Below are 27,918 nucleotides of genomic sequence, written 5' to 3'. Positions count from 1 at the left end.
GCCAATCCATAAGCCCTTCCAATGCCTCTGTACAAATGTATACCCACTGCTACAAATTTTTGAGAGTCACCCAAACACTGTTAAGCACGGTTTCATGTCGGCTGATGACAAGAGGAGGGTGTTAAACCCTTTTTGATGCTGTGATAACCTATTTCTTTGCAGAAATTCTTCCAGACTTCTGTCTCTGAGTGACAAATTAGTAGATCAGCTGACGTGGTGTCTGTACTAGGACTGGCAGTTTAGAAATGTGTATTTTAGAGTTGGAGAACCACCTATCTAAACCAACTCAAGGAGAGGAAGCTGTGTGAGCAGAAGTGCTCTTTAACTGGCATTTTTCCTGAGACTTTGGGGACTTCTGGCACAGTTGCCATGAGGAGTTCTACCTCTTTGTACACACAAATATAGCTTAGTTACACCAGGTACAGTCACAGTTGGACCAACAAACTCTGGGTTTTGCCAGATAGTTTCTCTCTATTGAGATAGTATGTCTAATGTTTTTGCGTCAGGTGACAGATGTCTGATAGTTTGGCAAAGAGGAAAAAGGAAGTTCGCGGTTCTTTCCTTCACAGGTGGCTGGATCTGTGTATGTGTGTTTCTAGATGGTGTAGGCTTCTTGTGGTGCTCAGTAATGTCCCTCTTATATGGAACAGATAATGTGATGCACTCTTTTATAAATACAGCTTTTAGCTACTTCAGATTTTATCAGGTCCTAATTGCTCACATAAATTGCTGCTTCTTTTTGAGGGGCTCAGAATTTACAGGCAGAGATAATTATGCATGTGCCAGAGCCATCTTTACCAATTTAAATTTGATTTTGCTTTCTTTGTTGATCTTTCACCCCTGTGAAAGATCCATGTTCTGGTTTAGCTAGCTGGTTTAGAAACTGTTGTAATATGGACTGCTTTATTGATGCTTTTTACAAGTAAAGTGATCTTTTTAACTGAACCACCTTTGAGAGCTGTTACATTTCTCTGATGATGTTCAGCATTCTCTTAAACCTTTACTGCTTAATATACGCTTCTGTCGAGAAGATGACTGATATTTAAGTGTGATACTGAGGATGTAGGTATACTACCAGCTTTGAAATGGCAATATTGTGGTCTCAATCGTAGTCCAGTTTCTTCTGTTACTAGACTTTGATATTTTATTGGAGTTTCTCAAAAGCATACCTGTGTCTTTGTTCATCTGATCATGGTAGTATTAAGATCATTGCTGTGGCTGGGTATTGTTAAATAGGAATCTGTAAGTAGGTTCGTAATTTGGTGACACTTTATGCTTCCTTCCTTCCTTTACTTCTGAGTAGTTTCCTCAATGACTTGTTATGAGACATTTCAAAAGTCTGTCACAATTTCTGCTTTCAGTAAGATTTATTTGCATGTACTGTGTTACTATCAGGTGTTCTACAGAAGAGTAGCATTAATTATTTTAGTTAAGTTAGCTTTTTGTGATTTTCTTATCAGCTTTCAGTGGGTATTTTTGTTTGGTTTTTTGGTGGGTTATTTTGGTTGGGTTTTTGGGTTCAGGTTTGGTTTTTGGCAGGGCGGGGGAGACAAGTACAATCGTTATAGCCTTCCACTATAGGAACTATATCCAGGTCTGTCTAATGTGTATTTTCTTAGAAACACAGTACGCTTTTATGAATCTTTCTTCATGAGTACCATTCAGTAAAAATGACTTACTAAAATGTAAAGCAATGATTTATTTCAGCATCTGGACACAATTCTGAAATGGGTAGAAAGGCAAAATATGTGAAGTCTCTATATATCCAGAGTTTGTTAAAAAGTTTTAAGCTATTTTCTATTAACAGCTTAGTAATCTAAGCATTTTGCTGGATTTGTTCTTAGTGTAGCTCTGTGTTTGCTAGTACTCATGCTACCTGTGTTGGATGCCACATATGATCATAACCAGGTGTCCCTTCATCTTATTAGTAACATAATGATCATGGACATGCCACAGAATGCTTCTTGGCTTAACAGAGCTACCAGGAAGGGTGGCACCTGGTACCCCAGCTAGGAGAATCATGGAATCTTTCCATAAGGACCAAAGCAGTCCTTAGGCGGGAGAAATTGACAAGTAGGTAAACTTTAGCTATAAAGAAACCTTTGCAAAAATGTTTCTACCACTGTGGTCCCGAAGTAGTGCAGCTAGGGGTAGGAGCTGCCTGTGTGAGTCTGGGATACCGAACCATTTAGATGGCACTTTTTCCTATTGGTGATTTTGTTTCACACTCCCGTAAAAGAGAGCCCAGTTCAGCTGCTTTAACGTATCATGGCTGATGTTAAGAGGCAGAGCCCCTGTCATGCTGGCTGTCAAGATTGTTCTACAGAAGTCAGCCTCTTAAAACTGTGCATTCCTGTTTCACATTTTGGAGTGTCATTTCTTACCACTGACGTATTTTAAATCACTTTTTTTATTTCTTAACCTGACTTAAAAGTTTGTAATTCCTTGATGTCTTTCCCTTCAATTAGATCACTTTTGCAGGATGTAATGAAAACCAAGCTTGCTTCTCTTACAGGTCATCCGCACCTTAGATCCTAAGCAGAACCAGGGTGCAGCTCCTGAGATTCAGGCTCTGAAAAATCAGTTGCAGGAGCGAGACAGAATGTTTCATTCCTTGGAGGTAGTAATCCTTATATTTCCTGGTAGATGCGTATTTCCTCATTGTTTTTTAGTCATAGACTAAACTTTTATTATACTTTGGTTTTAAATTTATCCTTTTTTGATATTTGTTTTATAGAAAGAATATGAAAAAACAAAAAGTCAAAGAGAAATGGAGGAGAAATTTATTGTTAGCGCCTGGTACAATATGGTAAGAATCTTCCGAACCTTTTATTAAAAAAACCAAAGGGAACAAACTATTAACATTAGTTGCGTCTGGATTGTTTATAACAGCATTATTTCACTTTACAGATTTTTTTTTTATTTGAAAAGCATTTTCCAGCACACAGAAACAAATGCTATTTAATAATTTTAAGCTATCACTATATAAGAGTATGTTCCTGTGAAAGCCTTGGGGTAAATAAAAAAGAATGTGTTTTGTTAATTTCAAGTTTTAAAACCATAAATGGCACTTTGTAGAGGGAAGGATACCTCAGGTTACTATTTGTAATTCCAGCTCTTCAGTTATACAGATTTACAGTGCTCCATTTACTTTCTTCTTTGATTCTCCACTCTCCAATCCTCCAGTTGTTTCTAATGAAGGGGAACAAGAAAAACAATACAGCTTACTTGCTGCAGTAAGTGCTCTGAGAAACAACCCCTTTAACTTGGGTGCAAGTTTAGCCCCATGCAAAGGGTGACCATAGAGGCAAGACCCTCACTTAAGTTATTCAAACCGTAAGGAAGTGATCTGTGCAGCTTTTGCTGGGCCTGTATGCCAGGAGGCTTTTCACCCTTGTCAAATGTGTTCAAGATTTCTCTTTGGCAGAGTGTGGTTGCAATGGAACTGACCTTCAGACAAAGAATCCCTGACCTGTGTAACATTCACGTTTCATTCTTCTTCATCACAGAGTTCAAATTCTTCCTCTCTGTCTTCCCTTGGAAGTTTCCTTCTTGCTGTTCTATGTTCTTGTTACATCCATCAGTAGCAAGCCAAAAGCGTTACTTAAGCAGAGTGTTTGAATCCTTTAAATATTGAAGGCATTTTCAAATGACTAGTGTCCTTGACCAATTTTCTAACATTAGTCCCACTGACAAGCAGAAGACAAACCTTGACTAAGAGCTGTGGTTCAATAGCCTGTCGTGAACACTACGACGAGCATTGATAGCTTTGTCTGTGTCTCTCTCTAATTAGCCTCCGCTTTTATACACAACTGCACAACCCATCACAGTTTCCCTCATTTCCTCCTTGCATTTACTCCTGCTGAAAGCATACTTTCTCTCAAGATGCGCTCCTGCCATATAAGCTGCTATTTTCACGGAGGATGACAATTATTTTCAGAAGAAAAGTACTCTTCTAGCTCAACATGCTGAAGAGGGCCAGGGTGGGGAAGGGAAGCACTTTTGAAAAGACTCATTCAGTTACCATATGTTTATGTGGAGAAGCATATGTTCAATCTGGGACACTGGGGGGCCTGCTTCTCAGCAGTTACTCCAAACCCGGACAATGGGTGGGGCGAGGGGGAAAGAACACCACACAAAGAATTAGGAAGAATATCTTACTTTTATCCTTCAAAATATGATGCTTTGTGTTTGAAATTCAAAATTGTTTAGTCAGTGTTGGTGAAGAGGGAGATAATAAAATGTAAATGAGTAAAGTTGTTCAGTGTTATGTGTTGGTATTCACTGAGAAGTTTCTCTTTGTCCATAGGGAATGACTCTGCATAAAAAAGCAGCAGAAGATAGACTGGCTAGTACAGGCTCAGGACAGTCCTTCCTGGCTAGACAAAGGCAAGCCACGAGCACAAGGAGATCTTACCCTGGTCATGTCCAGCCAGCAACAGCAAGGTAGAGAAGCCTTGCCCTTAGAAAGAAAACTGCCCTGTGATCCAGGCCACTTCTGTTGCAAGTGACAACATTCAAGGAAAATCAACCAGCATCCCTTCTCTTTCTCCCTTGTTACTGCTATTATTTTACAGTCTCCCTTGTTACTGCTATTATTTTACAGTTCAGGAAAGGGTTTTATTATGGTTTCTCATTGTTCTGTAATGCCCTTTGCTTATATTTTTCGGAGTCCACCTGTCACTGCATTTTTTGAATGTGCCAAAGTTCTGGAAACATCTAGAGGAGCGCTGTGTAACAACAGTGTCTTGTATGAAGTCTGGTCTCTTACGAAAAGCCTCATACGGCTGTGTAACAATGTAAATTTCCTGTCACAGTTGATACATTTGTGCCTATAAGGGTTGTTATGCTTTATAAGACTGTCTTTGTTCAAAGGGAATTAGGCATTTTATTTCATGTGCTAACCTGTTGCTTCACAAAAATGCTGAAAAAACATCACAGAAATGCAAAATTAGTATATAATTTTATTGTGAACTATATTTCCTACTAAAAAACTTAACAATTGCAAAAAGAATGACTTTTTTTTTAAAATCTACATGCAAAATTTCCTCTTATCCTTGGTATTTAACAGGGAAGCAGGATAATTTTTTTCAGGTTTTTCTTTGTCTACTGGTGTAGATAAGAAAGTTTTGCTGGCAGAGCTGAATATTATCAAATTGATTGTTCCACTCTTCTTGGTCAAGTGTATGCTTAATATATATTATAAAAAGATTGAGAAATATTTAGAATGTTCTAATATGTTACTACATCATGCATTTAAGAGAGACATTATATTATGGGTGAACAGTACCTAATGGATCAAGGCCCTGATTAATACTATTGATATTAATGTAATCCAGTTGTCATCCCCTACTAAAAGACTTGCTTTTAATATATTGATTCAGGGTATAATTGTATCAGTTGCCTTACTAATGGTACCAGTGCCTTCAGGTGAGTTTGTTGCTGACTTTGCTGGAAACTGTCTGTGATTTGTTGTACTGCCTTTTTTTCATGTAGCTGGTTAATTGTACGTCACTCATAGTAGCACCTTCGTGTTGATCAGTGGGGTGGATGGTGGCCCATACTATTAATTTAGATTCTGTTCCTACAAAGTTCTGGGTTCTTTCCCTAATTCTGTGCTCTCCCTATCATTTGTGTCAAAGAATTGATGTACACAGAGGACTGTGCATTGGTTGAAAATTTCATATACATGCATCCTGTGGTGATTCAGTTTTAAACATTTTTAATTTCAGATTGCACATTCAGTCTGGTTTGTAAATTTATTCTTTTACCTTATTTTAATGCCCTCCCAAGTGAAGACTTTTTTTTCATAAATCCCTTTAGAGAAAAAACATGCTAGCATTTAGTAATCAACTGAAGATCTATGTTAATTCACAACTTGGGTGGAATGAGCAAAGGATAATTAAAACAAGCACGTCTAGATCAAAGGATAAGGAACCAGTGAATTACACTTTTAGATATTGTTTTATCCTCAAGTACATAATCTGTTTTAATCTAGGCTAAGAAGTTCATTGAATATGCATCTGAAAAAATTCATCAGTTCTGATTCCTCCATGCTTTGTAATGTGTAAAAAGATGCTGAAGTCAATGAACTGCATACAGATTTGTCTTTTATTCCTCATATTTGGAAACCACTGATTTTCTAAAAAGTCCCTTTATGTACTTAGCGTATGACATGTCTGGTCTATGCTTGCAAGATTAGATAAAACAGTGAAAGTATTTTCTTGTGTGCAGAAAGGTAGCAATGTAAAGGAAGTTTAGGGCAATTTCTGTAGCTCAGGGGGAGGATACTAGTTTCGTTGTCTCTTACTGAGATACAGAATGCTAAAGGGGCAAGAAGTCATATGTGTTACCTAGTAAGATGACCACTGTTTGTGTGGGACATCTTTTACTGATCTTATTGTGCAATCATTCTAGTCATTTGAAGAACTCTACCGCATGCCGTGTGTGAACAGGAGCAAATAAGATCACTTCTCTGAAGGAATTTGATGTTCTTGTTTGAGAACACAGCATTTTGTATCACCCAGAGAAAGAATCTAAGACTACCTAAAACTCCATTTTTATTTAAGTCTGGCTGGCTCTGTGTGTTACCAAGCTGCTGTAGCCTATTTGTGAAGGCAAGGAATACCAGGACATTAATGGAAAGTTTTATCTCTTAATTTTGTCTAATAATTTAATTTCCTGTTGCTATTAATTAGGTGCAGGTCTAAAATAACACAATCTGCACACTAGCATAAAACTACTTTTAACATTTGTTTTATCATTTTGCCTCCGAAGTTGTGATGACAGGCAAATGCCCCTGGCAGTCAGGAGATGAATAAATGCTGACTAGAAGACTCATTTTTAGCTTTTACTTTCCTCTCTCATGGCTTCTTTTGCTTCTTGGTTGTGATTGGCTTTTACCTTCTGCTTTGTGGTTCTGGTTGGTCTTTCCTTTTCCCTTAATATAAGACACTGAACTGTTTTCCATACTTCCCTTCAAGAACTTATAATAGCATTATATAGCATCAAAGAGCAAAACGAGACTAATATTGAATCTGTGCTTTACTGTTGGTCATAGTAATAGTTAGGCAAGATTGAACAAGCATTTTGGCTTTTGAGAATTAGCAAACTTATAGAAACTCTGGTGTTTCCCAGAATTTAGGCTGAATATAAAAATATACTCCAGACTTACAGACTGTTGCTATCCAGTTCCAGGAACTCGTGTTCTATCTTCTAATGGTAATCATCAGGAATTTAATTCCTTGTTCTTCAGCATTTTACTTCTATTATTTGCTACATACATCAATTCTTAATCTTTGGGTGTGGATGAATGCAGGTGGTGAACATGATTAAACCCTCTTTCTCACAAGAACAGCTTCTTTATTGAAAGGGTTCAGCTTCATTATTTCCCTCGCTTATTATGTAGCTTTGAAAGTAGTGTGGTATTAAGAAAAAGAGGATCAGAGTGTGACTTCAGGGAATAAGCACATGTATAGATGAGCTACCAATGAATGTTGTCTATTTGTTTTATCTTCAGTAATAAAAGAATATAAGCAAAAAAACCCTGTAAAACAGAATTCTCTCAGTACTTCAGATTCTTCTAAGAAGCTTTTAGGAACACTTTTTCTGGGGCAGCAAATGCTATTTATATCAAACTGTAGTGGTAATTATTAAACCAATGCTATATCCTGTCCTGATACACTACAGAAAAGCTCTACAGATTGAGGTTAAAGAGAAAAGATTCTCCAGGGCAGTGGTGAAACAACTGAAGAGTTCATGAGACTACATCCCTGAGCACTGTGCCAAGGATCTGCCCAGAATAATCTTTCTGAGAGATTTTAATTAATGCCAAAAAAGATAACACTTAAATGGACGAATACTTCCATTGTTCAGAGCTGAAGCTTAGTTTCTGGTCTTAAAGGATGTGTGCGCAGTCCAGTTCATATCCTTCCATGGACTGTGAATTTGTCAGCATATCTGATCAGACATTACCAAAAAGAATATTCAGGTTCCCCATTTTCTTGATAGCAACACGTAACCACTTGGATCATAACATGTACTTTCCAAGTGCTGTGAGACTGAACTAACCTAGTTTAAAGGCTGTGTGTTCCACCCACAGTGCAAAGGAAAATAAACGACTAGAGCACACAGCTTTATATGTTGTAGAATGAAGTAAATATATAATGGCTACAAGATGCTTTTCATGATCTCTTTGGAAATAAGCAAATGGTAATCTTGTGCTGTTCTGATGTCACTTGAGATAGCGGTAATGCTTCTGCAAGTTTTCTGTGGGTTTCTATTAATGTAAGGAGCACCGGCAATTTTATATTCATTATGTATGAAAGAATTAACAGTGAATATTCCTATTACTGCATTATGATGATCTTAAATAGTAAGTGGTATGTGCAAGCTGTCAAGAAAATTTAAGAGGATTTGGCAATTTTAAAGTCCTCAGTATTTTGAAATGTTCAAGTGGCTTTTGCTTTTCCTCAGTTCTCTAGTATATGAGACAATCCACCTATCAGCTTCCTGGATGATTTTTAGTGGATTTAATTGCCTTGATGCGTTGACATTTTCTGTAGACTTGGTAATTGGAAAATAGTTTAATTTCACCACTTGATTTTCTTCTAGTTAACGATTTGGAGGAGCACTCTCCTGAATGTGGCTAATTTTTGGTTTTGTTATGAAGCAAAACAGCACCTGAATTCTACTCATTTTACAGAAATTTTTATTCTTGCCCAACATTTTGACTTTTTGCAAGGATTGATGAGGGAGGTATTTTTTGCACTCAAAGTCAGCTATACAATACTGACTTCTTATGGGTTTTTGCACATGTGTTTTAGGTAGAATGTGGACTCTGTGTTTTGCAGTAATATTGTATTGATAAACTTAAGTATCTCCAAACAAAGTTTAGCAAGTTTTGCAGGTGTTTTCCTCACTGGTATTGTGCAAGTAAATAGCTAAAAGAGGTTACTCTGTCACGAAATACTTCCAAGGGGTGTGTTTTCCTCTAAGCCAAGTAGTCATACTTATGGGGAGTCACCTACAGAGTAGTTCAGTAGCTGGATTATGACTGAAATGTTATCTCAGGAAATCAAGCACTGACAAAGAAACCTTTTCAGAAGCTCTTCCTTAGAACAGATGTATTAGCTGATGCTGGCAATATGATACATTTAGCATTCTGTTAAAATGAAGAGATGTTAAATGTACGGATCAGGTAGGCAAGAAATTCAGTGAATGAGGTTTTGAACCTTAGAAACTGCACACAGCCCTCCCAAACCAGAGCAGTCCAGCACCCTTCTGTATTGGCAAGAGCACTGCGTTTTGATGTGCCTTGCATCGGGAGAGAGAAGTGAAATCTTGAGTTAACTCATAGGTTGGTGTAGGAGCAAGTAACATACTTGCACTCAGAACATCTCCACAAGCCAAATCATATTATTGGCTTGTGGCAGATGTCAAATTCTAATATGATCCTAGCCATACCTCCAGTTTGTCACTTTAAAAGAATCAAGAAAATGTCCTGGCATGACTGATTGCATTGCCTTGATCCTGTGATCTTTCTTCCCTCTGGAGGTCCACAAAAGGAGCAGAAGCTTGTCAGTGACTCTGCAGGCTGTAAGTAAAAATAAAGGGTGATTTCTTCAGTTTGAAGGTGGAGGACATTTCAGAAAGAGTAACATGGTTATTTTAATTGTCAGAAAAGTAGTCAATTGTCAGCAGTTTGAAGATCTGTTATCTACTGTAGCATGGCACAGATCTGAAATACTGCAAAAGCAAGTATTTCCACAGGTATAGGATAGCTTATTCTGCAAATGGAACTTGAATCCCTAATGATTATTCCTAACTTAAAGAGAAGAGAAAGTCAACACAGAGGCCAATTGTTAGCTTGTTAGCATGCTTGTGTTGTTAGCGCTATCATGAAAAAAAGCAGAATTTTAAGAGAAAATACCAAATTGTGTAATATTTATGGAGTTATAAAATAGTTGTAGTGAAACCATCAGACTTCTGATTTGGATTTGAATATAACCTTCATTATGTAATTTGAAATTTTATAAAGCGGAGATTATAGTTCTCAGTCAGAAGATTAGCATGGCCCCTGCGCAAGGATGACATGCAAATTTGTGAAGCATTCCTTATTTTTTTTGACTGTTGGACTAGATGATCCTAGAGGTCTTTTTCAACCGTAATAATTCTATGAAAGATCAGTAAGCAGGAGACTAAACCTATTTCCTGGAGGAATCAGTGGTTCTGAGAGAGATTTTAAAGCTTTTATTTAGCAGTATCAGTAAAATCTTAGAATAATTATAAGCATGACATTATCAGGCCACAATTCTTCAAATTTATAGTCTGCTTTGTATTTTCTGGTTGTAAGAGTTATAAAAATGCAAATGGTGTTAATACAGCTCTGGAGATGCTATGTTGAAAGGCTCCTTTAAAAAATCTAAAGGAAATACCATGGAGAAAGACACAGAATAGATGCAGAAAGAAAAATGAACTTTAGAAGTAGAAGCCAGTAAATAATAAAGTCACGAAATCTGCAGGAAGAGGAATCTGGAGGTGGCTACTTCAAAGTGGAAGCTTGGCAGAAATATTTGGGAAGAGTGTCTAGTGTTACACTTGAAAGTGAGTAGACTGGATTGCTCTGATAGCTTTGGTGATTGCGTGACAAAGTACTGCTTACAGACCGCAGATTGTGGGCTACAGAAACCCTGGTCCATCTTTAGGACCAAACAGAGGCCGAACAGGAAAACAGTAGTTGCTCGGAGAGGACATATGGCTGGGTTTGGATGGTTTTTTGCATCAGCTTTGACTTGTGTGAGCAGTGCTGTGAATTAAAAGTTCTTGTGTTGGTAAGTACCTCCAGAGCTGGCTAGGTTAGTGAAAAAGGCTGCCATCCTTTGTGTGGCTTCGATGTGCTGGAGTTGTCCCAGTCACTTCTGTGCGTTGAAAAAACTGAAGAGGACAGCAAGAAGATGAAAAAGACTGTAAGGGACAGAGAACCACTTGTAATGAAGTAGAGCTAATGAGATTAGGCACTGAATATTGAGGGACAATGCCTACTAAGAAGTAATCCCCCAGGCTGGCCACAAGCCTTCACTTGTAGCTGGGACATTTTGGACTGGCAAGTGAAGGAAGTAAGAAAAAGTCATTCCTCTGTAGACACATCATGTGCTACATAAACTGTCTCTTTCTGAAGATGCTGCAGAAGCAATGACAGGTTATGCTGAGTGAATTCACCCTCACATCTCTCTTGTCTTCTGAAGTGCTGCCTCAACAGGTAGCTTTAAAATATATTGATTAATTTTGAGGAGTTCTCCAAGGAAAAAAAAATGACAGTTTTTTTTAGAGCAAGATGAGAATTTCTAGTCAGGATAGGACACTGTCAGATGGACTTGTTACATCCTTGAAAGAGAATATGCTGTCTTGAGTTTACAAGACCTCTCAAAAGTACTGTTGACTCAAAGAGAAACCTACAATGTCATTTCTGTTTGTGCAACAGGATACTTGAAGTGCTACTAAATAGTGTCTGAACTAAGTAATAGCCAGGTGAGAATAAAGGAGTAGACTATATTCATTTATGCACAGTAGAATAGATACATGCTTATGTAGCTTGACCTTTTAATTTTTTATAGACTAAGTACAGTAATCTTCATATTATTAATCCTGAACTCTGTAACTTTATGCACGCAAGCAGTGCCAGGAAGCTTAACAGATAGTGATTACTCGAAATATGCTCTCAGTGTTTTCTTTGAATGTGTTGAATGTGTTAGATTTTAAAATTTTTATTCCATTTGATTTATGTCTCTATGTTTCTATTTGTTTTTCAACTGTGGTTAGTATTTTGGGTTGGTGAACGAGAAGGAGGAAAAGAGGGATACTCAAGCTGCAGGTCTTGTAGCAGAAAGATTTTTTGCAATAAGTCTTGAATTTAGTTATGAATATTCTTCCTCACCTATTTAACCTGAATTTTCCTGTCACAAGAACTGTTCTTAAGAGTAATTTTGACCAGTGCAATACTAAGGAGAAGAAAATGGGGAGAGAAACAGTTTGCATGCTTTGATTTCAGTCTGGTGAAGCTATTTTGCAGTTTGTAATATCACAGTGAGTGCAATGCAAAAATGAGAATGAGCAGTTAGTGCTGTGCCGTGCTGCACAGGGGTACTTGTGTTACCTGGGGAAGGTGAAAGCACCGTAGCTGTGTTAGTAAAGCATTCCACCTGTCCAGTTGCACTGGCCAAGAAAGAGCGCATCAGCAAGGACGGAGAAAGAAGCCAACCTCTCCAATTCTCTTCCAAACTTACATTCGCTTCCACAGACTTGTGATGTGCTCTTTGGGCTGCTCAGTGGCTCCTACTCAGCTTATTTTACCAAGAATACCTATAATTTTCTTGTGATTCACGCCTGTATTTGCATGCAATGAATAGAACTTGCCAGGGTTGTGTGGCAGTGATGCTGTTGTAGCCTCAAGCACTTTGATGAAACATAAACGCTTAAAGTCTTTCGTGGTGCTTAGAGCTCGAAAGCTCAGACAGAGTCGTCATGACCCTGATTGTCTTTTAGTATATAACCACATGCAGTATTGGACAGGCACCTTTCATTTTATGTTGGTGTGGGTTTTTAACTGTTGTACTCACAGACAGCAGGAATGCCTGAGACGTTTTCATTGCTGCGTAAAATTTGTTCCCGTATCTGTGTTGAGATTGGTGCCCTGAAGGACTTGACTCAGAAGTGTTTAAACTTGTCTGAATTATGCCTAGATTTAGATATTGTTAAAGGCTGTTTTGTTGCTGTTTCCAAGTATTGGCGTGTAACCTTCCTGTTAATTTGAAAACTTGCTCTGGCAAAGATGTTTTCCCTGTGAATTTGCACAACTCTAAGTAGAGACGGCCTTACTAAACTGCTCTGAAAAATACCTGATATGTTCTCTGGGGATTTTTTAATGGTAATATGTTACCTGCTTTTTAACTTTCTTCTTCTTTATTCTTTTATTTGCAGTGATGTGGTTGCATGACCTGCAGCATTATTATAACAGGGACTGTTCAGTGCATGAGTTGCTTTTCTGTCCAGACTGCATAACCAAAACTTAACCAGTTCTACACTTAAGACTCATGGCCATCTGATTTCAAAGGGAGATCTACTTACAGAGAAGCTTACCATCCTGGGGAGTGGCTTTCCCATTTCCCGCTTCCATTTACTCTTTCTCTTCACAAAAAGTCTCCTATGAGGCTATGAAAGAGGAAATCCAGTACTCAGAACTCGACAGGAGGCGTTCTGCAAACTGACAGAGCACTGTCAGCTCTCCGTTTTACTTCCACCTGTCCACTTTATTTAATTCTGATTAACAGTATTAACACACAGACTTCCTGCAACATTTTCATATACTGAACTATAAAAATCTAGTCTTAACAATTTCCTAAGAATGCCTTTTGGTTACTGTTAAAATTTCAAAGCACCTGCACCCTTAAAGGATCCTTAAAGGATGAATCTTTAAATAATTAAAGTAAAGCAAAGGTGGTGTTTTACCAGGAGAAATGACTAATGAATTGCTGCTTGGCCATCTCATCTTCCTTAGAAAACCAGGCAAGGTTCATCTGATAATCTCCGAGCCAGGCAAACTACCGGGCGGTATTTTATTCACAGGCACTGCCTGCTTCCTTACTATGTATATACGCAGTAGTTTGTGGCTGTTGTATTTTCCTCTCTGCATTCTAGCTGTGTTGTCGGTTTCTTTTAGAAACTTCTTTTTTCAATCTGTGTACAATTGTTAAAACAATCTGGGGAAAGAACGTGAGTGGAGATAAGTATGAAAGCTGTCTACACTTTCAGTATTATGCAGACTGTCCTTGCCAGTTTATAATTTGGGTCGTTTATCTTTTACCTGTACTGTTTTTCTCTCTTTCCACTTTATCGCAGTCTTAGCTATTTAATTTCCAATTGCACTAGCTTGGCTCTTTCTTTGTATTATGAAGTTTAGCTCTAAGATTTGCCATATGTAGACAGTGTAACTCAAAAAAATGCTTTGTACCGCCTATATTAATTTAAAAAGCTGCTTATTTAATATTCTTAAATATCTGCACATTTGTACTGCTGTATCTTTGTTTTGTATTGGACATCCAGTACTGGCAAGATTCAGAAGACGAGTGAGTGCTGTAGTGTTGTAAGTTAAGAGGTTTATTGTAGAGGAGTTAGTATGTTACAAATGGGGAAGGGGGCTTTTAAGCCATAGGACTTGCCGGAAAATCTGAAGAGCGCCTGAATGATGAGTACTGTAAGAGGTTTGCTTTAAGTCCAGTTCTAAAGAAACCCCATTCTTGCTCACTTTGATCTTAATACTGCGAAAATATAAACATGTATGTACTCTGCTTGCTCTAAGAATGGTTTTGCTTTTTCAGTAGTAGCATAACCACCAGCCCTGTTTTCCATGTGAGCACCCCCATGCTGGAGAAATGTTGTGTCCACCAGTCTCTGCAGTCACTTCTGGTCACCAAACACAGTGCGTGCCTTGACCCTGGCCCGCCAGGTGGGGCTCCGGGCAGAGCTGCACCTCGTGCGCCGAGACACCCGCGTGTCTTCAGTCCTCAGGGATCCTGATACCCTCTGTGTCAGTAGCCTTGTGCAGAACGACTTGGAGAAAAGACAGGTCGTGCCTCCACCTCTGTTTCCACAGGGGGGTCTGTGCCACCCACAAAGGGAAGGGCAGATAGGAATGGGCTCCAAGCAGACCATGCAGGAGAGGGAAGGGAAAGCATTAAGATCCTGGTGAGAAGTGTGTGGAGTGTTCCCTTCTGGATATCGTACCCGACAGGGGAGCCTGTGGCTGCCAGGTGCTCTGGCGGTCAGCAGTCGGGGAAGACTGCTGGAGGGGGTATGTCTTTCCTGGTCTGAAAGGAGCTGGGACAGTGAAGTCTGATGTGACCTGCAGGCAGGATCTGGGGTTTGGTGGTGACATGTCAGGTGTTCCTGCAGCAGAGGCAGCAGCACTTTCATCAGACTGAGTCCAGCAGGGAGCTAAAGGATTTGTTTCTTTCTGGGTCTGAGCCATTGATCCTTTGTTATGTGTCAGGGCAAGTGTTGTTAGAAAAACTTATTTTTGTTGGGTGTTAAAGGCATGGTTTGTTTCTCATTTAAAAATGCTGCTCTGGCTGGGACCACGCCCTGCCCCAAGCCAGGCTGGGTGCAGGATCCCTGAAATCAGGGGCTCTGTGAGGGGTGGGAGGGGATGGCTATGTTTTCATGCACCCACCTGCACAGGTGTCCTGAGGTGAAGCCGAGCAGTACCTCGTTTCTCCAAGTGGTCTGTGCAAGTTAGAGACTAAGTATCAGTTGTTCTTGAGCCTGAAGACATTTATATGTAAGTGTGTTTAGCTTGACAAAAATTGTTTTTAGTTTACTAATGCAACAAAGAGATGTCAGGTGGAGCTAGTGACTTTCAGCCAGCGAGCTGGCTACTTTAATTAGATAAGCCTAGCATCTCTGTCATGAAGTGATTGCGAGCTCACAACTTAAAGGGGATCTCCAGCATGTTTCTGATGTACTAACTTCATTTGTGCTGCATAGGAAACTCTTTTACTTTCTTAATAGCAGCTTGTTTGACAGTCCTGAATTAAGTGTTGACCAATTATCAAAGTTAACTGTTTGTGAAGTTGCCAGTGATATATTTTCTGTAAAAGAATGGATTCCTAGAGTGTCAAAACATTCATTTCCCATTCAGTTCATCTACAAATTGTGTAACTACCAGATTGTCATGGTAGCAGTATTAATATACATATTTGTATATAGACAAAGAATACTCAGTAATGAACATTGGAATCAAATGGTTTAATATTTTTTCCCACTCAAATACACTAATGCTTCCAAGGTGACAGAAGAGTGTACAGTTGTTAAACAAGTTGTAAATAAACGCTTATATAAAATATAAATGCCTGTTTTTCCTTTGTTTGGTACTTGGTTATAAACAGAGGCCAGTGCACGGTTCATGTTAAAGTTACTGGTTTGAGCCCAAGTGCTGTTCAGCTGTGTGCAATGATGGCAGCTGGTGGGGGCTTTTGCACATAGTTGGCAATTAACAGGGCCCTCAGTGAAGTGGGAATAACATGGTGTGCTGGTTTTGGCTGTGAAGGGGTTAATTCTCTTCACTGTAGTGCCAGTGGTGGTCAGGGGTGGACTTGACCATGGATGTTATTGCACAAGCCATCCACAAATGTGAAACGTGCGCTGCAATCCAACAAGCGAAGCAGGTAAAGCCTCCGTGGTATGGGGGATGGTGGCTGGAGTATAAGTATGGGGAGGCCTGGCAAATTGACTATATCGCACTCCCACAGACCCGCCAAGGCAAGCGCCGTGTGCTTACAATGGTAGAAACAACAACTGGCTGGCTGGAAACATACCCCGTGCCCCACGCCACTGCCTGGAACACTGTCCTGGGTCTCGAAAAACAAGTCCTGTGGCGACATGGCACCCCAGGGAGAATTGAGTCAGACAATGGGACTCATTTCTGAAATAGCCTCATAGACACCTGGGCCAAAGAGCATGGCATTGAGCGGGTGTATCACATCCCCTATCACGCACCAGCCTCTGGGAAAATTGAAGGGAACAACGGACTGTTAAAACGACACTGAGAGCAATGGGGGGTGGGACATTCAAGCACTGGGATGCACATTTAGCAAAAGCCACGTGGTTAGTCAACACGAGGGGATCTGCCAGGCGAGCTGGCCCTGCCCGGTCAGAAACCCTACATACTGTGGAAGGGGACAGAGTCCCTGTAGTGCACGCAGAAAGTATGCTGGGCAAAACAGTCTGGGTTCCTCCTGCCTCCGGCAAAGGCAAACCCATTCGCGGGATTGCTTTTGCTCAAGGACCTGGGTGCACTTGGTGGGTGATGCGGGAGGATGGAGAAATCTCATGTGTGCCTCAAGGGGATTTGATTTTGGGCAAAAACAGTCCATGAACTGAGTCGCACAATGTGAACTGCTGTATAATATTGTGTGTCACCTCTGTGTTGTATCAATGATATCAGAGTACGAGCCTCCCAACCCATGGAAGATAAACTGTGAAAGAAGCCGTGCAGCAGTGATGGAACAATGGCTGACTCGGTATGCAGCGACCCAACGCCACACACCATCTCCCCCACCCTGAAAGACTGATACAGCAGATGGAGCCCAGAGTCATGGACTGGGTGAACTCAATGGACGTTTTACAGGGAAGGTCCATAGACTAAGGGAATGATGTCTGTGTATTATGTTAAAGGATGGGAAGGGGAGGGGTGGTGGTTGGTACGGTTGTATTGGATGGTATGGGACCCGGGCATGGTGTAAATGGTATGGAATAAGGGGTGGAGAATGTGCTGGTTTTGGCTGAGAAGGGGTTAATTCTCCTCACTGTGTGGGGTCGGGGACCTTTCCAGCTTCCCGCGCTCTGCCGCGTGGCGGGGGGGGGGGGGGGGGCTGGGAGGGGCGGGGCCATGGCGGGGGCGGCTGACCCCGACTGGCCAATGGCAGGTTCATTCCATACCACGTGACACCATGACCAGTATATTATGGGCGGGGCAGGTTGCGGCTCGGGGGTGGCGGCGGGTCGTCGGGGGGGGGGGGGGTGAGCGGCTGCGGCGCGTGCGGTTGGTTTCGGCGGTTCGTTCCCCCTCTCCCCTCCCCCGGGGCTTTGCGCCTCTCGTTGTTCTCCTTTACATTGCATTTCTGGCGTTGTTTCTTTTCATTTTAATTATTAAACTGTTCTTACCCCACCCCACGAGCGTTACCCTTCTGATTCTCTCCCCATCTACCGGTGGGGGAGCGAGCGAGCGGCTGTGTGGGGCTGAGCTGCCGGCTAAACCGCGGCACATGGGTCATACAGACCTTGCCTTTAAATGCACCTAGAATCAGTCACTAGGGAACAGCTGGGGGAAAACCCGACTTCTTACAAAGCAGAGCTATGCCTGGGCTGCTCTGGTGTCAGCTGGTCTGCCTGACTCTTACACACACAAATGGCATCTTGGAAACGCATTTCCTGGGGCTGTGCCGAGGAGGGTGGATGGCAGGTTGGCCGCAGCACGAGTACGCCAGAAACCACGAACGCCCCAAGTTTTGCTGGGCAGCGCCTGCTCTGGCTTCCCGATCACAGCAAGGAGTGCCGATGTGGTCTGCCTCTCGAGGGGCCAAGGCTAAACAAACAGCCAAAGGAATACAATTTTCTCTTGCAGATGGAGGTTTAGCTACAGAGGTAGCTGAAGGCAGGGGGAAAAAACCCCGCTGCTAACTATGGACAGAGGGAATTGTCCTTCCTTTCTGCACTGACAAGCAGCTTTGCCATCTGGGGTGGGAGGAGGAGGCGGTGTCAGACGTGGGTAAACACTGTTTGTTAGTTGTGGAAGAGAAGGCAACAGCCGGGCAGGAGACACTGAGCCCGTGAGTGTCGTGCATAGTGCTGGGGCTGGGAAGGGTGCACAGGAGCCCTGGTGCAGCCTTTTGGGGCTGCTCTGTAGAAGGAATAGGAGAGCAAAAACGGGAGGATGCCCTGCCTTTATCCCCTGCTGCCAGCTCAGCCAGGCCCATCCTGCCTGCTGCAGCTGGGCTCTGCCGTGGGCCGCAGCATTGCTGTGGCGGTCACGGGAGAGCCTGGCGGGCTGGGCTGGGGGTTCGCTGGCTGGGGAGGGCGGGACAGCCCCAGGAGTGGTACCCAGCTCTCCCCTGAGCCACAGGCAGCATAAGGTGGCGGCAGGGAGCTGCCAGAGCCTCACCTCTAGCTGATAGTCATTCACTCCGGTCCTCTGCACCCACTCAGTCCCCCCCGCAGTCCCTCCTCTCCACCCAGGTCATTACTTCAGCATCTCCTGCCTCTGCCTCTGCTGTCCTTTCCTGACTGCCGGGACACCTCTGTCCTGTCATTTCCCCCACTGCCAACCTCTCCTTCCTTTTGCTGTACTTTTTTCCCCTCCCCAGCCCCTCCTGCCCCAGTGGGCTGAGGCCCACATCAGCATACCTTGCTCCTGCCTCCCCCATCCCTTCCCTGTCTCTTGGACTCTTCCAGGTCAACTCCTGCATGGCCACGGCCGCCTCCCTACACGATTTACACCCTCCCTTATGCCCCATAAGGTGTGTATGGGGAACTACAGCCCACCCTACCCCTCCACCATTGCTGGTCCCACAGGGAGGATGCAGCGCTGCAGGTTGCCTCCCAGTGGTACCTCTCCTACACACCTCACAGCTGCAGGGGCCCTGCTTGTACCACTGTATCCTAAGTGTGTTTATCCTTGTGTTAAGAGATCCTTGCAGGAGACAACAGCCTCTGCTGTGTTAAAAGGCCATGTGGTGGCAGCACATGCTAGAAGCTGCACAGTTCCCTTTTTCCATTTTTCTTGCCCACAAGTCACTTTTGAGCACTACGATGTGTACATAAATACCTGCAAATAAATCTTTGTGCACATAGGCCTGTCTTGAGTTCCTTTGTGCAACAAAGCAGAGCCCAGCCCATGTGTATCCATCCACTGCGCTCTGCAAGCAGGCGCCAGCAGCGCACTTGCAGGGAGGCAGCAGGAGACGGCTGCAAGGACTGCAGGACTGCCAAGGAGGGGGCAGTGCCAGGCTCGCTTCAGCACAGCAGAGGGGTTTCCACCAGCGCTAGGCACATGTACTTAGTTCCTTTTCCTTAGGAGCCAAAAGAATAAAATGGCCTCAAAACAGCAAAAAGTGTCCCATTTATTTGGCAAAGCAGACAGAGCCACAAGTGACGGCCAGGTATGTCAGCGAAGAGGACGGGAAGGTTAAGTGATGCAACTGGAGAAATTGTCACATACCAAATGTATCCACTGCTTCCCTGATCTGGGTCTGCCGAGAGCCCCAGGAGGCAGTGGAACAGCTCTGCCTCCTGGTAACAGAAAATTGCCTTTACTCCTTCCCAAGACAAGCGTGTGCACATTCTGCCGTTTTGAGACATCTAGAAGTTTGGCTTCTTGGCCAGGCTACAACGTCCACAAGGTACCTGGGTGCACAACCCCAGGCCGAAAAGGAAGGTCTTACGAACACTTACTGCAATAAGGACGGAGGAAGGGGAAAAAAAAACAGCAGACCCCAAAACACAACAAGCCCCCAAACCCTAAACAGCCCAGGGAATTGATGAAGGCAGTCCTAACCACCATAAGTAAAACTCGAGGTGGTGGAAAGCTAACATGCATTTTCACTTATCACACCACCTTTTAAAATGTGCGCCTGTCTTTGGCATTGACCCAAACCACCAAAAAATAGCAGGCCCATGATTAAAGCACATCGCAGGTTACAAACGTAATAGGGTGCAATTCCACATAAGTTTTCCACAGTCCACTGGGACTTGTTCCCCAACACCTTCAAGCAAGTCCGTGTATCCCTTCAACTGCTGCAAAATACCGACAGTGCCTATACGCCCTTCTGCCTGCTCCCCCTCCCCAAAAGGCTCCTTGGCAGCTCTTGCTGGCTGAAGAGCGACGCCAGAACGAAGGCTGGCACGCTGTCCGCCGACAGCACGGTCAGAGACGACACAGCCCCTGGCATGCTACCGGGGGGACGCCGCGCCAGAGCAGTGCGCAGGCACAACACCCGGCCGGCCACTGGCCCCTCGCAGGCAGCCTGGGACCCGCGCCAGCCCCGCTGTGAGCCCGCGCCTCAGGGAGCCCCTGCTCCGCACCAGAACCGCCGTGAGGGCTCCCACCAGCTGCACCAAGAGCTCACGAACACGCCTGATACAGGTTTCCCCACACTCCAAGAACTTTACAAGTGCCAAGCACTCAGGCACCCTTTCCTGAACAGGTGGTGTTCGTCTTCCGTGTTGGGATGTGCTTTGGTTGTTCTGGTTTTTTCTGTCCCCTCACAGGGAAAAGGCAATAACCCCTGACAGGATTCTCTTGCCAAGTTCCTGAAGGCTACTTTCATTGTAGCCCAGAGCACCTTGAAAATAAAAAGAAATGTTTTGGAAATATCCCCCAAAATACTTTTCCTTCCTGCAAAGGAAAAACACTTCCCTGCCAATAGGAATTGCCAGGCTACTGGAACAAACACCTTCCTAGCAGCCATTTCACATTATTCCTAAACCTAAAAAAACCTCAAACCACTGAAGATTTGTCAGAGTTAACGTGATGCCCAAGAATACCTTTGAATCCAAGTCAGCATATATTCAGTCTCTAAATAAACATAGATAACACTGGTTGGCATCCTCTGCAAAACGTGCGGAAGTCATGCAACCCAAGCGTCCTCTGGATCCCCGCCAGGCACTGATTCTAAATAACACCACACAGGGAAGAGCCTGTTTTAAATGCGTCTTGCTCTATGGAAACTTGGATTCACCCACCTGTGAAGAGGTTAAGATTATGTATTTCATCACCTGCCAAAGCACGTGGTTTTAAAGCATGTTTATGTAAATGACCCAAGATTTCTACATGAACTGATTTTGTATACAGTTGGAACTAAACACAGCTGCAGAAATATCTGGAACGAAACTGTCTGGATAATACATCAAAACCAAAGAAAATCAACTGAACAACAGTCTTGAAAATGCTTTATTGAACCGTGTGTCTTATTGTAATGTGCAGAAGATGTGTTTGAAAAGACTACAGCTTGAAAAATTTTTTAAAATCCTCAACAATCAATAAAAAAAGTCCCTACTGGGGTTAACTCTCAGGATAACCAGAGGCCTCACGTAAAGTTTCCCTTGAAACATTTTTTGTTGCAGAGACTAAAAGAAAACAAAGCTAGAACTGCTCTACGTGGAAACCATCAGGATTTAAAAAAAAAAAAAAAAAAGAAAAAAAAAGAGAAAGGAATGGAAGTTAAACTTGTGTCTATGGGGTTGCTTCTTTTGCTGCTGTTATTTTGGATTAGCATACACGTCACAGTTCTGCTGAGAACACCATCTGGTGTTCAAGTCTGTAAATTTACTCTAAAACACTAGCAATGCTGCAGAGATGGAAGGATACAGAGAAAGAGAGAGAGGGTGAAGTGAGAAAGATCTGGAAAGACACCATTATGATATAAGCCTAGTTAAAATTTTAATCAGAAGCTGTGTGCACTTTTGTTTTTATAATCTAACTTTACATTCAAAAAAACCACCAAAAGGGGGTGGGTGGGTGGGTGCGTGGTTTGGGGGGGGAGGGGGTTGGGGAAGAGAAAGCCAAAACCAAACATACCCCTCCTGTCCTTGTCCTGGGGCTCTTATGAACTTCTATGCACAAGAACACCGTACTCTCATTTTTTTCCAAACCAGTGGGGTTAACAGTATAGGTGCGTAGGTGGCACGATTCGACTAAAAGGCTTTTTCAAACTTTTTTAAATCAGCAAAAATAACCAAAAGAAACAATAAATAAAAGGTGCTAAAGTTAGCATTAAGAATTCAGTTGTAATATCCTGACAATCTGGGAATCCAAATCCTCAAGCTCTCCTGATACTGACAGGTCTCTGCAAACTAGGAAGCAAACACATAAATAACTCAAAATATGATTGAGACTGTGAAAGGCTTTTTAAACCAAGACAACATGATCCAGGTTAACTTTTTTTTTTTTAAACACAGTGAATATATGAATTGTCTACACCTGAATAAAACATATTTAACAATTAAAAAAATTTTAACAACCACAAAAAGGAAAAACTTTCAACAAAAGTGAACATCATTTGATTTTAGGGCACACAAAAGCCCCTTGCAGTAGCTTCCAGCAGTGGCCTTACTGTTGTGTCTCCTACAGATGTGTAAAATGAAGTTCAACTCCACACTGAAGTGGTGGGTATCAGGGCAACATAATGGTCACATACAGCAAAATGCCACACCCTGGTCACGACAATGTATCCCACTGCAGAGCTTCCATCCTGTGCGGGAACAGCTCATAGAGATGTCATTCTGTCACATATTATCCAAAAGCTACTTTGTGGCCACAAACTGCTGGTCAGCACTAACCTTTTTGTCACATAACCTTTGAATAATGGGAAAGCTTTGGGTTTTATAGTTTTACTCCTCGTATTCAAATTTTTAAATGACAAGGTCACTAGCACTCATGCACGCTGCAAAAAATGTCATGCAGTAGTTAAGGTAAACCATCCAAGCAGTTTTTATTCATTAATATTCATAAATACACACAGCAGCTTCATTAGAGATTTTTCATTTTTTTTTCCTCTTCAGTTTGAATGTGGAGTATTAGGAGAGCCTTTTGCATGTCAAGGTACAGGGCAGAGCGTTTTGCTCCGCACTGCAACCTACATTTACCTGCTAGAAGTAAAAATTAGTTAAGTGGAAATGATTATCATATATATCTTTTCTCTCTTTCTTTTCAATGTACACAATGTAACAAGAGTGACAGACCTGAAATTACAATCACCAAAACAAACCCAAGATAAGTTGTTGTCCACTTTCATTGGCAAATACAGCACAGAGGACATTGTCTGCAAAGTGGGATGTCATCAAAGAGGAGGTGGAGGAGGCTCGTTTCCTTTATTACTCTCTTTTAAATTTAGGTTTTCTAAAGCAACATCTAGAGGCATAATATCTACACAGCCCATAGCACCAAAATCTGCAATCTCCCCCCGCTCATCCTCATCTGAGGAGGAACTTTCTTCCCGCATCAAAGTGGACAGTAGAAGCTCCTGAACAAACAGGCTGCAGTCTGCCCGTTCGCTTTCCATTGACTGACGCTCTGCTTCCGACATCTTCGGATCATTCAACCTGTACAGCAGCAAGGGAAGAGAAGACAGGCAGTTGGTGAAAGCCCACTACACCGATGACACTACTGACAGGCACTAAAAGGCAGTCGAAAACTACACCCTCAGGGCAACCATTCCTGATTGCCCTTCATCGGCGTGTACAGCCCTGGCAACCTCCGGTACAACAGGCACGCATTGAACACCCTTTCCTTGTCACTACAACAGCATTCGTAGTGGGGCCTAAAGCTATAGGAAAATAAAAAACTATTTCTGCATCTTCCTGCTCTTCAGGAGGCTTTTAGGGAGGGCTGTTATGTGTAGACACTCATTAAGTGCCTTGTTTTGATTCTAGGTCAACTTCTAAGATCACATATGCCACAAAATACATTACTGCATGTGTAAAGCCCAGTGATTCCCAAAGCATGACAGAACACACATTCCTCCACTTCTCCCACGTTACAGCGTATGCCTTGATCGGCAAGGAAACTGCTCACTCCAACTCTGAAAGCCGCAATCTGTGACACCTGCAGGTACTTTGATTAAGATTCTCAAATAAAATGAGTTTCTGACTGAATGATGTCGCATAGTATTGCCTTGCATTTACATAAAAATAAGATTGACTCAAATCCAGGTTTCCTGACACACGAGCTGTTAAAATGCCCACAGTCTGTGACAATACCAAACAGAGAAACAAGAGTATGTCTGGGGTGCGTGGCAGGGGAGATGTGGAAAAGCTTTTATTTCAGGTCAACAGGCAGCCTTCTAAAAGAACCGGAACAACATGGTGGGTGAAATAACCTCTTTGAAATAACCCTGGAATCTAAGTATGATTTCTGAACCAGGTAAGTATTCTGTTAATTATCAGCATCCTTTATTTGCTTTGTTATCCAGTCTTTAAAACAATTAATATACTATTCAACCTTCAGCTTTTACTAGAGATTATTTTCCCATTAAACAATACTATCTTCTGACTCTCTCCCTCTCCTTTACAGCTCAAGTCTATATGCTTGTATCACTGGAAATGCACTTGTTTTTTCAGAAGTAGTAGGGCTAACGAGCACAATTTAGTTAAGAAATATTCTTTTTGTTCCTCTTGAAGTTGAGGTGCAGCAACTGATGTTTACCCATTTCTTAGGAGCAGACAGACAGTAGGTTTGAAAAGATGTTACAAATGCAAACAAAAGCTCAGTATGTTGGCTACAGACTTGAGGAGGAATCTGGCAGAAGTCCCCTGCCTGGAGTCATAAGTAACTTATTCAGCCAAAACCAGCCTCCTTTTCAAGGTTGCAGACATCCATACTCAAAAGTCTAATTCTTTTGAGTCTGATGCATTCCTAGGTGCATGAGGAAAGTACAGCGCTCTTGTGAGACTGCCTCTGCTTTCTGCAAACACTGGACCACCACCAGATATTTCTGCAGCCAGCTCCTGGAGCTGGCTTTCCAAGAGCAGAATAATTCCCTTTGAGCCAGCTATAAACTGCTACTCCTGGATATTAAATTACCATTTTACTTTCATACTAGAAATGTGGATGAAGCTGGTTTTATATATTACACATTTTGTGATCACTGTTGATGTATATCATTAATATATTCTGCATGATCAATTAGCCTGTTAACTCTGGGATATATTTGATCAGAACCTGCCTTACTAGGGCATGTGCTTAGCTCCAAACACTTACTAAGTTTCACTGAACTCTGTGTCTCTATCAGGACTAAGGCAAACAGAAACGTTAGAAGGTAAATACATGTAAATACAAAGAACAAGTTACCTTGTAAGAAGAAACTGGGAATTCTGGATAGTCTGCTGACTGTTTTCTGTGTTAGATGTGTTGGTGGTTGTTGTAGATTGTGTCAAAGTGGTGTTGACATTGATCGTGTTGGTGCGTCTAGTCGCATTGCGTGCAGTCTCCAGTTGCTGTCTTGCTGCCTGTGCATGCTGTCGTTCCAACTGCAGTTGCATCTGCAGCTGCTGTAACTGAGATGCAGAAGGGCCAGAGGAGTTGATCTGTCCTCCTGCAGAACGCCTCACACCTGATAGCTGAGATAACAGCTCTGCCAGAAAGAGAAAGTTTCTACAATGAAAGATCTTAAATGAGCGTTACACAGTACAGTGAATACACCCTGTATTCCAGTGCATCAATTCTTTTTTTCAATCAATAAAATCAAAGAACAAAAAATGCTGAAGAGCCCATGAAGCTCTTGAAAAAAGCCCTAGCATTCAATGTCTCAAAGGGAAGATTTGAGACTCACTGATGGCAGGTTTATTCCAAATAAGAAGTCAAAGTTTAATGCCTTCAGAATAACAGGAGGGCCAATCTACAGAGACTGCCTGGCAAATTACGTCCTCTGCAGCAGCTCTCTTGACACTTCAAGTCAAAATAGCAATTGACTAAGGAACTACTTCATTTTGGCTTTGGTTGGCAATTTTATTTTCCTCTCAAAAAATGTTCCCTCAAGATACAGGCTTCACCTTCCCAATATCTCAGAGGGAAGCTGTGCTGCAATGGAGAGAGAAATATTTAGTTAAGAAAAAGTGAAGTATTTCCTCACATGAAAACTGAAGTGGTCAAGCATTTTTGCTGTAAGAATTTTTATTTCTGCCAGAAGTAAAAAGGAGGCCTAGCAATTAAAAAAAACCTCTGTCCTTAGTCCATAAGTCTTCCAATTCAGAGAAAAGGAATGCTTACAGCAAGTTTCATCCACAAAGACTTTTTTGAATTAAGTATTACCAGCAAATTACTGCTCTGTCTATTACTATAGATTCTCTTCTACACCCTGTGTGGAAGGTACTTCTTTCATCACCTGCTTGCTGTAGTTGATGAAAGGGCAGAGGAACTGGGGGACGATATTGCTCCTGCCCTTCACTTCTATGTTACAAAGTTACTGTACAGGTCATGATAATTTTCTTTCCATTGCATTAACAAAATATAATCCTTCTAAATAAGGCTTTCCTTGATGGAATAAAGCCAAATGCAGTTGTTTTCCATGTGAGGAACTCAGGATGGTCAAGTCATTATCACCAGTACTGATAGCAATAGCAAGATTAAACAACTTCTCATTCCATTGTAATTACTAGAAAACACCACAGGGAGGGGAAAAAAATTAAAAAATTTAACAGATGCAATAAACTTATTTTAAACAGAAAAATTTTGGTGGTCTTTCCTATTTATTACTCCAGTAAAAAGGAAGACATATCAAACTTCCAGACAAGATCTAGATGTATTTATTCTCACTGTAAGTTAAAGCATAAGTTAACGCTTAGAGTATAGCAAAACAATATTTCAGAAGCAGATGGCAGCTCGAGACAGTCTTATACTTCCTATACCGGAAGGACACACAGCTCAGGGTGCGACTGAACTCTAAATGCAAAAACATAGCTTCCACCACAAAGGAAGAGACTGAGAAGAACGCCATTTTACCCCACATTGAATGCTGCTTTGGGAAGGCTTGTGAGGCTGAAAACAACCCTCAGCAGCCACTCCACATTTAACTGAGCCGCACTAGCAGCCCTTGTAAGAGAAAGACGAGGTCTTGCACTGGAGGCTTCACAAACATCCTCCCTCCTTGAACAAATTCTAATCCTTTTCAGACCCTCCTGTGACCCCACTTAACTTATTTTCTTCTCTTGATTGGGGTACTTCTTCCCAGCTAATTAAATGAATTAAATCAGGTCACAGCAGGCCAGCAGAGCACCAGAGCCAGTAGAAGGCAGGCAAGCGGACCAAGATTTATGGAAGGTATTGGAGCCACAGCTCCCCTTTCAGGGGCAATGCATCATTAAGCTGGCTGGCTGGCTAACTCCCTCTGATGAAGTCACAACATGTTAGTATGAAGCTCCAGCTTAATCATTATGCGTTCTTGGCATCCAAAGGTGGATTACAGCAGAAGTTCTGAGGTTTCCCTAACACTTACTGCCATATATCAAAGACCACCACATAAAAATGTTTACATTTCCCCTTAGGGAAAGTTATATTTGTTTTCAGAATTTTCTTCATCCTCTGTTTTTTCTTTCCTGTAAAAGAAGGTGTTTTCACATCAAAGCTAACCATACACCAAGAAAATTATTCCTGGGAATCCTAAAGACACATCTTCATTATTTTCTGGTATTGAAAGTGAGACCCTCACCCCCCTCCCCAGTTTTCCTAAACTTGACCAAAATACACTGCAAATACTTGCAACAGTACATTTATCTAAGAATTAACAAGTACACCTAAAAAAAATAAAACTAGCATTACATTAGCAAATCTGGCATTCAAACAGCAGTCTGAATGCAAACAGAATATATTTT

The 27,918-nt window shown here is 42.0% G+C and overlaps 3 protein-coding genes and 1 pseudogene across 9 annotated transcripts in view; 3 read left to right on the top strand and 1 right to left on the bottom strand.

Moving 5' to 3' along the window:
* HOOK3 (hook microtubule tethering protein 3) overlaps positions 1-15,902 on the top strand; it is a 92,343-nt gene extending 76,441 nt beyond the window's left edge. For 2 of the 3 annotated variants that reach the window (XM_064438483.1, XM_064438485.1), the window contains 4 exons: positions 2,516-2,620; positions 2,738-2,809; positions 4,310-4,446; positions 12,979-15,902. In XM_064438483.1, the coding sequence (XP_064294553.1) occupies positions 2,516-2,620; positions 2,738-2,809; positions 4,310-4,446; positions 12,979-12,994 (330 nt within the window). In that variant the 3' untranslated portion in view covers positions 12,995-15,902. Of the gene's footprint in view, positions 1-2,515; positions 2,621-2,737; positions 2,810-4,309 lie in introns of all 3 variants that reach the window. The other variant, XM_064438484.1, reaches the window with a different exon arrangement.
* LOC135310697 (U6 spliceosomal RNA) lies at positions 10,011-10,123 on the top strand (annotated as a pseudogene).
* Positions 15,903-23,017: 7,115 nt separating the features above from the next.
* The window catches only part of LOC104046023 (E3 ubiquitin-protein ligase KCMF1), a 53,605-nt gene continuing 48,704 nt past the window's right edge, over positions 23,018-27,918 (bottom strand). For all 5 annotated transcript variants that reach the window (XM_064438803.1, XM_064438804.1, XM_064438807.1 and 2 more), the window contains 2 exons: positions 25,400-25,682; positions 23,018-23,652 (listed from right to left, as the gene is read on the bottom strand). In XM_064438803.1, the coding sequence (XP_064294873.1) occupies positions 23,391-23,652; positions 25,400-25,682 (545 nt within the window). In that variant the 3' untranslated portion in view covers positions 23,018-23,390. The remainder of the gene's footprint in view (positions 23,653-25,399; positions 25,683-27,918) is intronic.
* FUT10 (fucosyltransferase 10) overlaps positions 23,777-27,918 on the top strand; it is a 91,274-nt gene continuing 87,132 nt past the window's right edge. The window contains exon 1 of the mRNA XM_064438802.1: positions 23,777-23,786. The gene's annotated coding sequence lies outside the window, so the exon portion shown is untranslated. The remainder of the gene's footprint in view (positions 23,787-27,918) is intronic.

The sequence above is a fragment of the Phalacrocorax carbo genome, chromosome Z (assembly GCF_963921805.1).
Source record: "Phalacrocorax carbo chromosome Z, bPhaCar2.1, whole genome shotgun sequence".
NCBI lineage: Eukaryota > Metazoa > Chordata > Aves > Suliformes > Phalacrocoracidae > Phalacrocorax > Phalacrocorax carbo.
The sequence above is the reverse complement of the archived record's forward strand: the minus strand, read 5'-3'. Positions and strand labels throughout refer to the sequence as shown.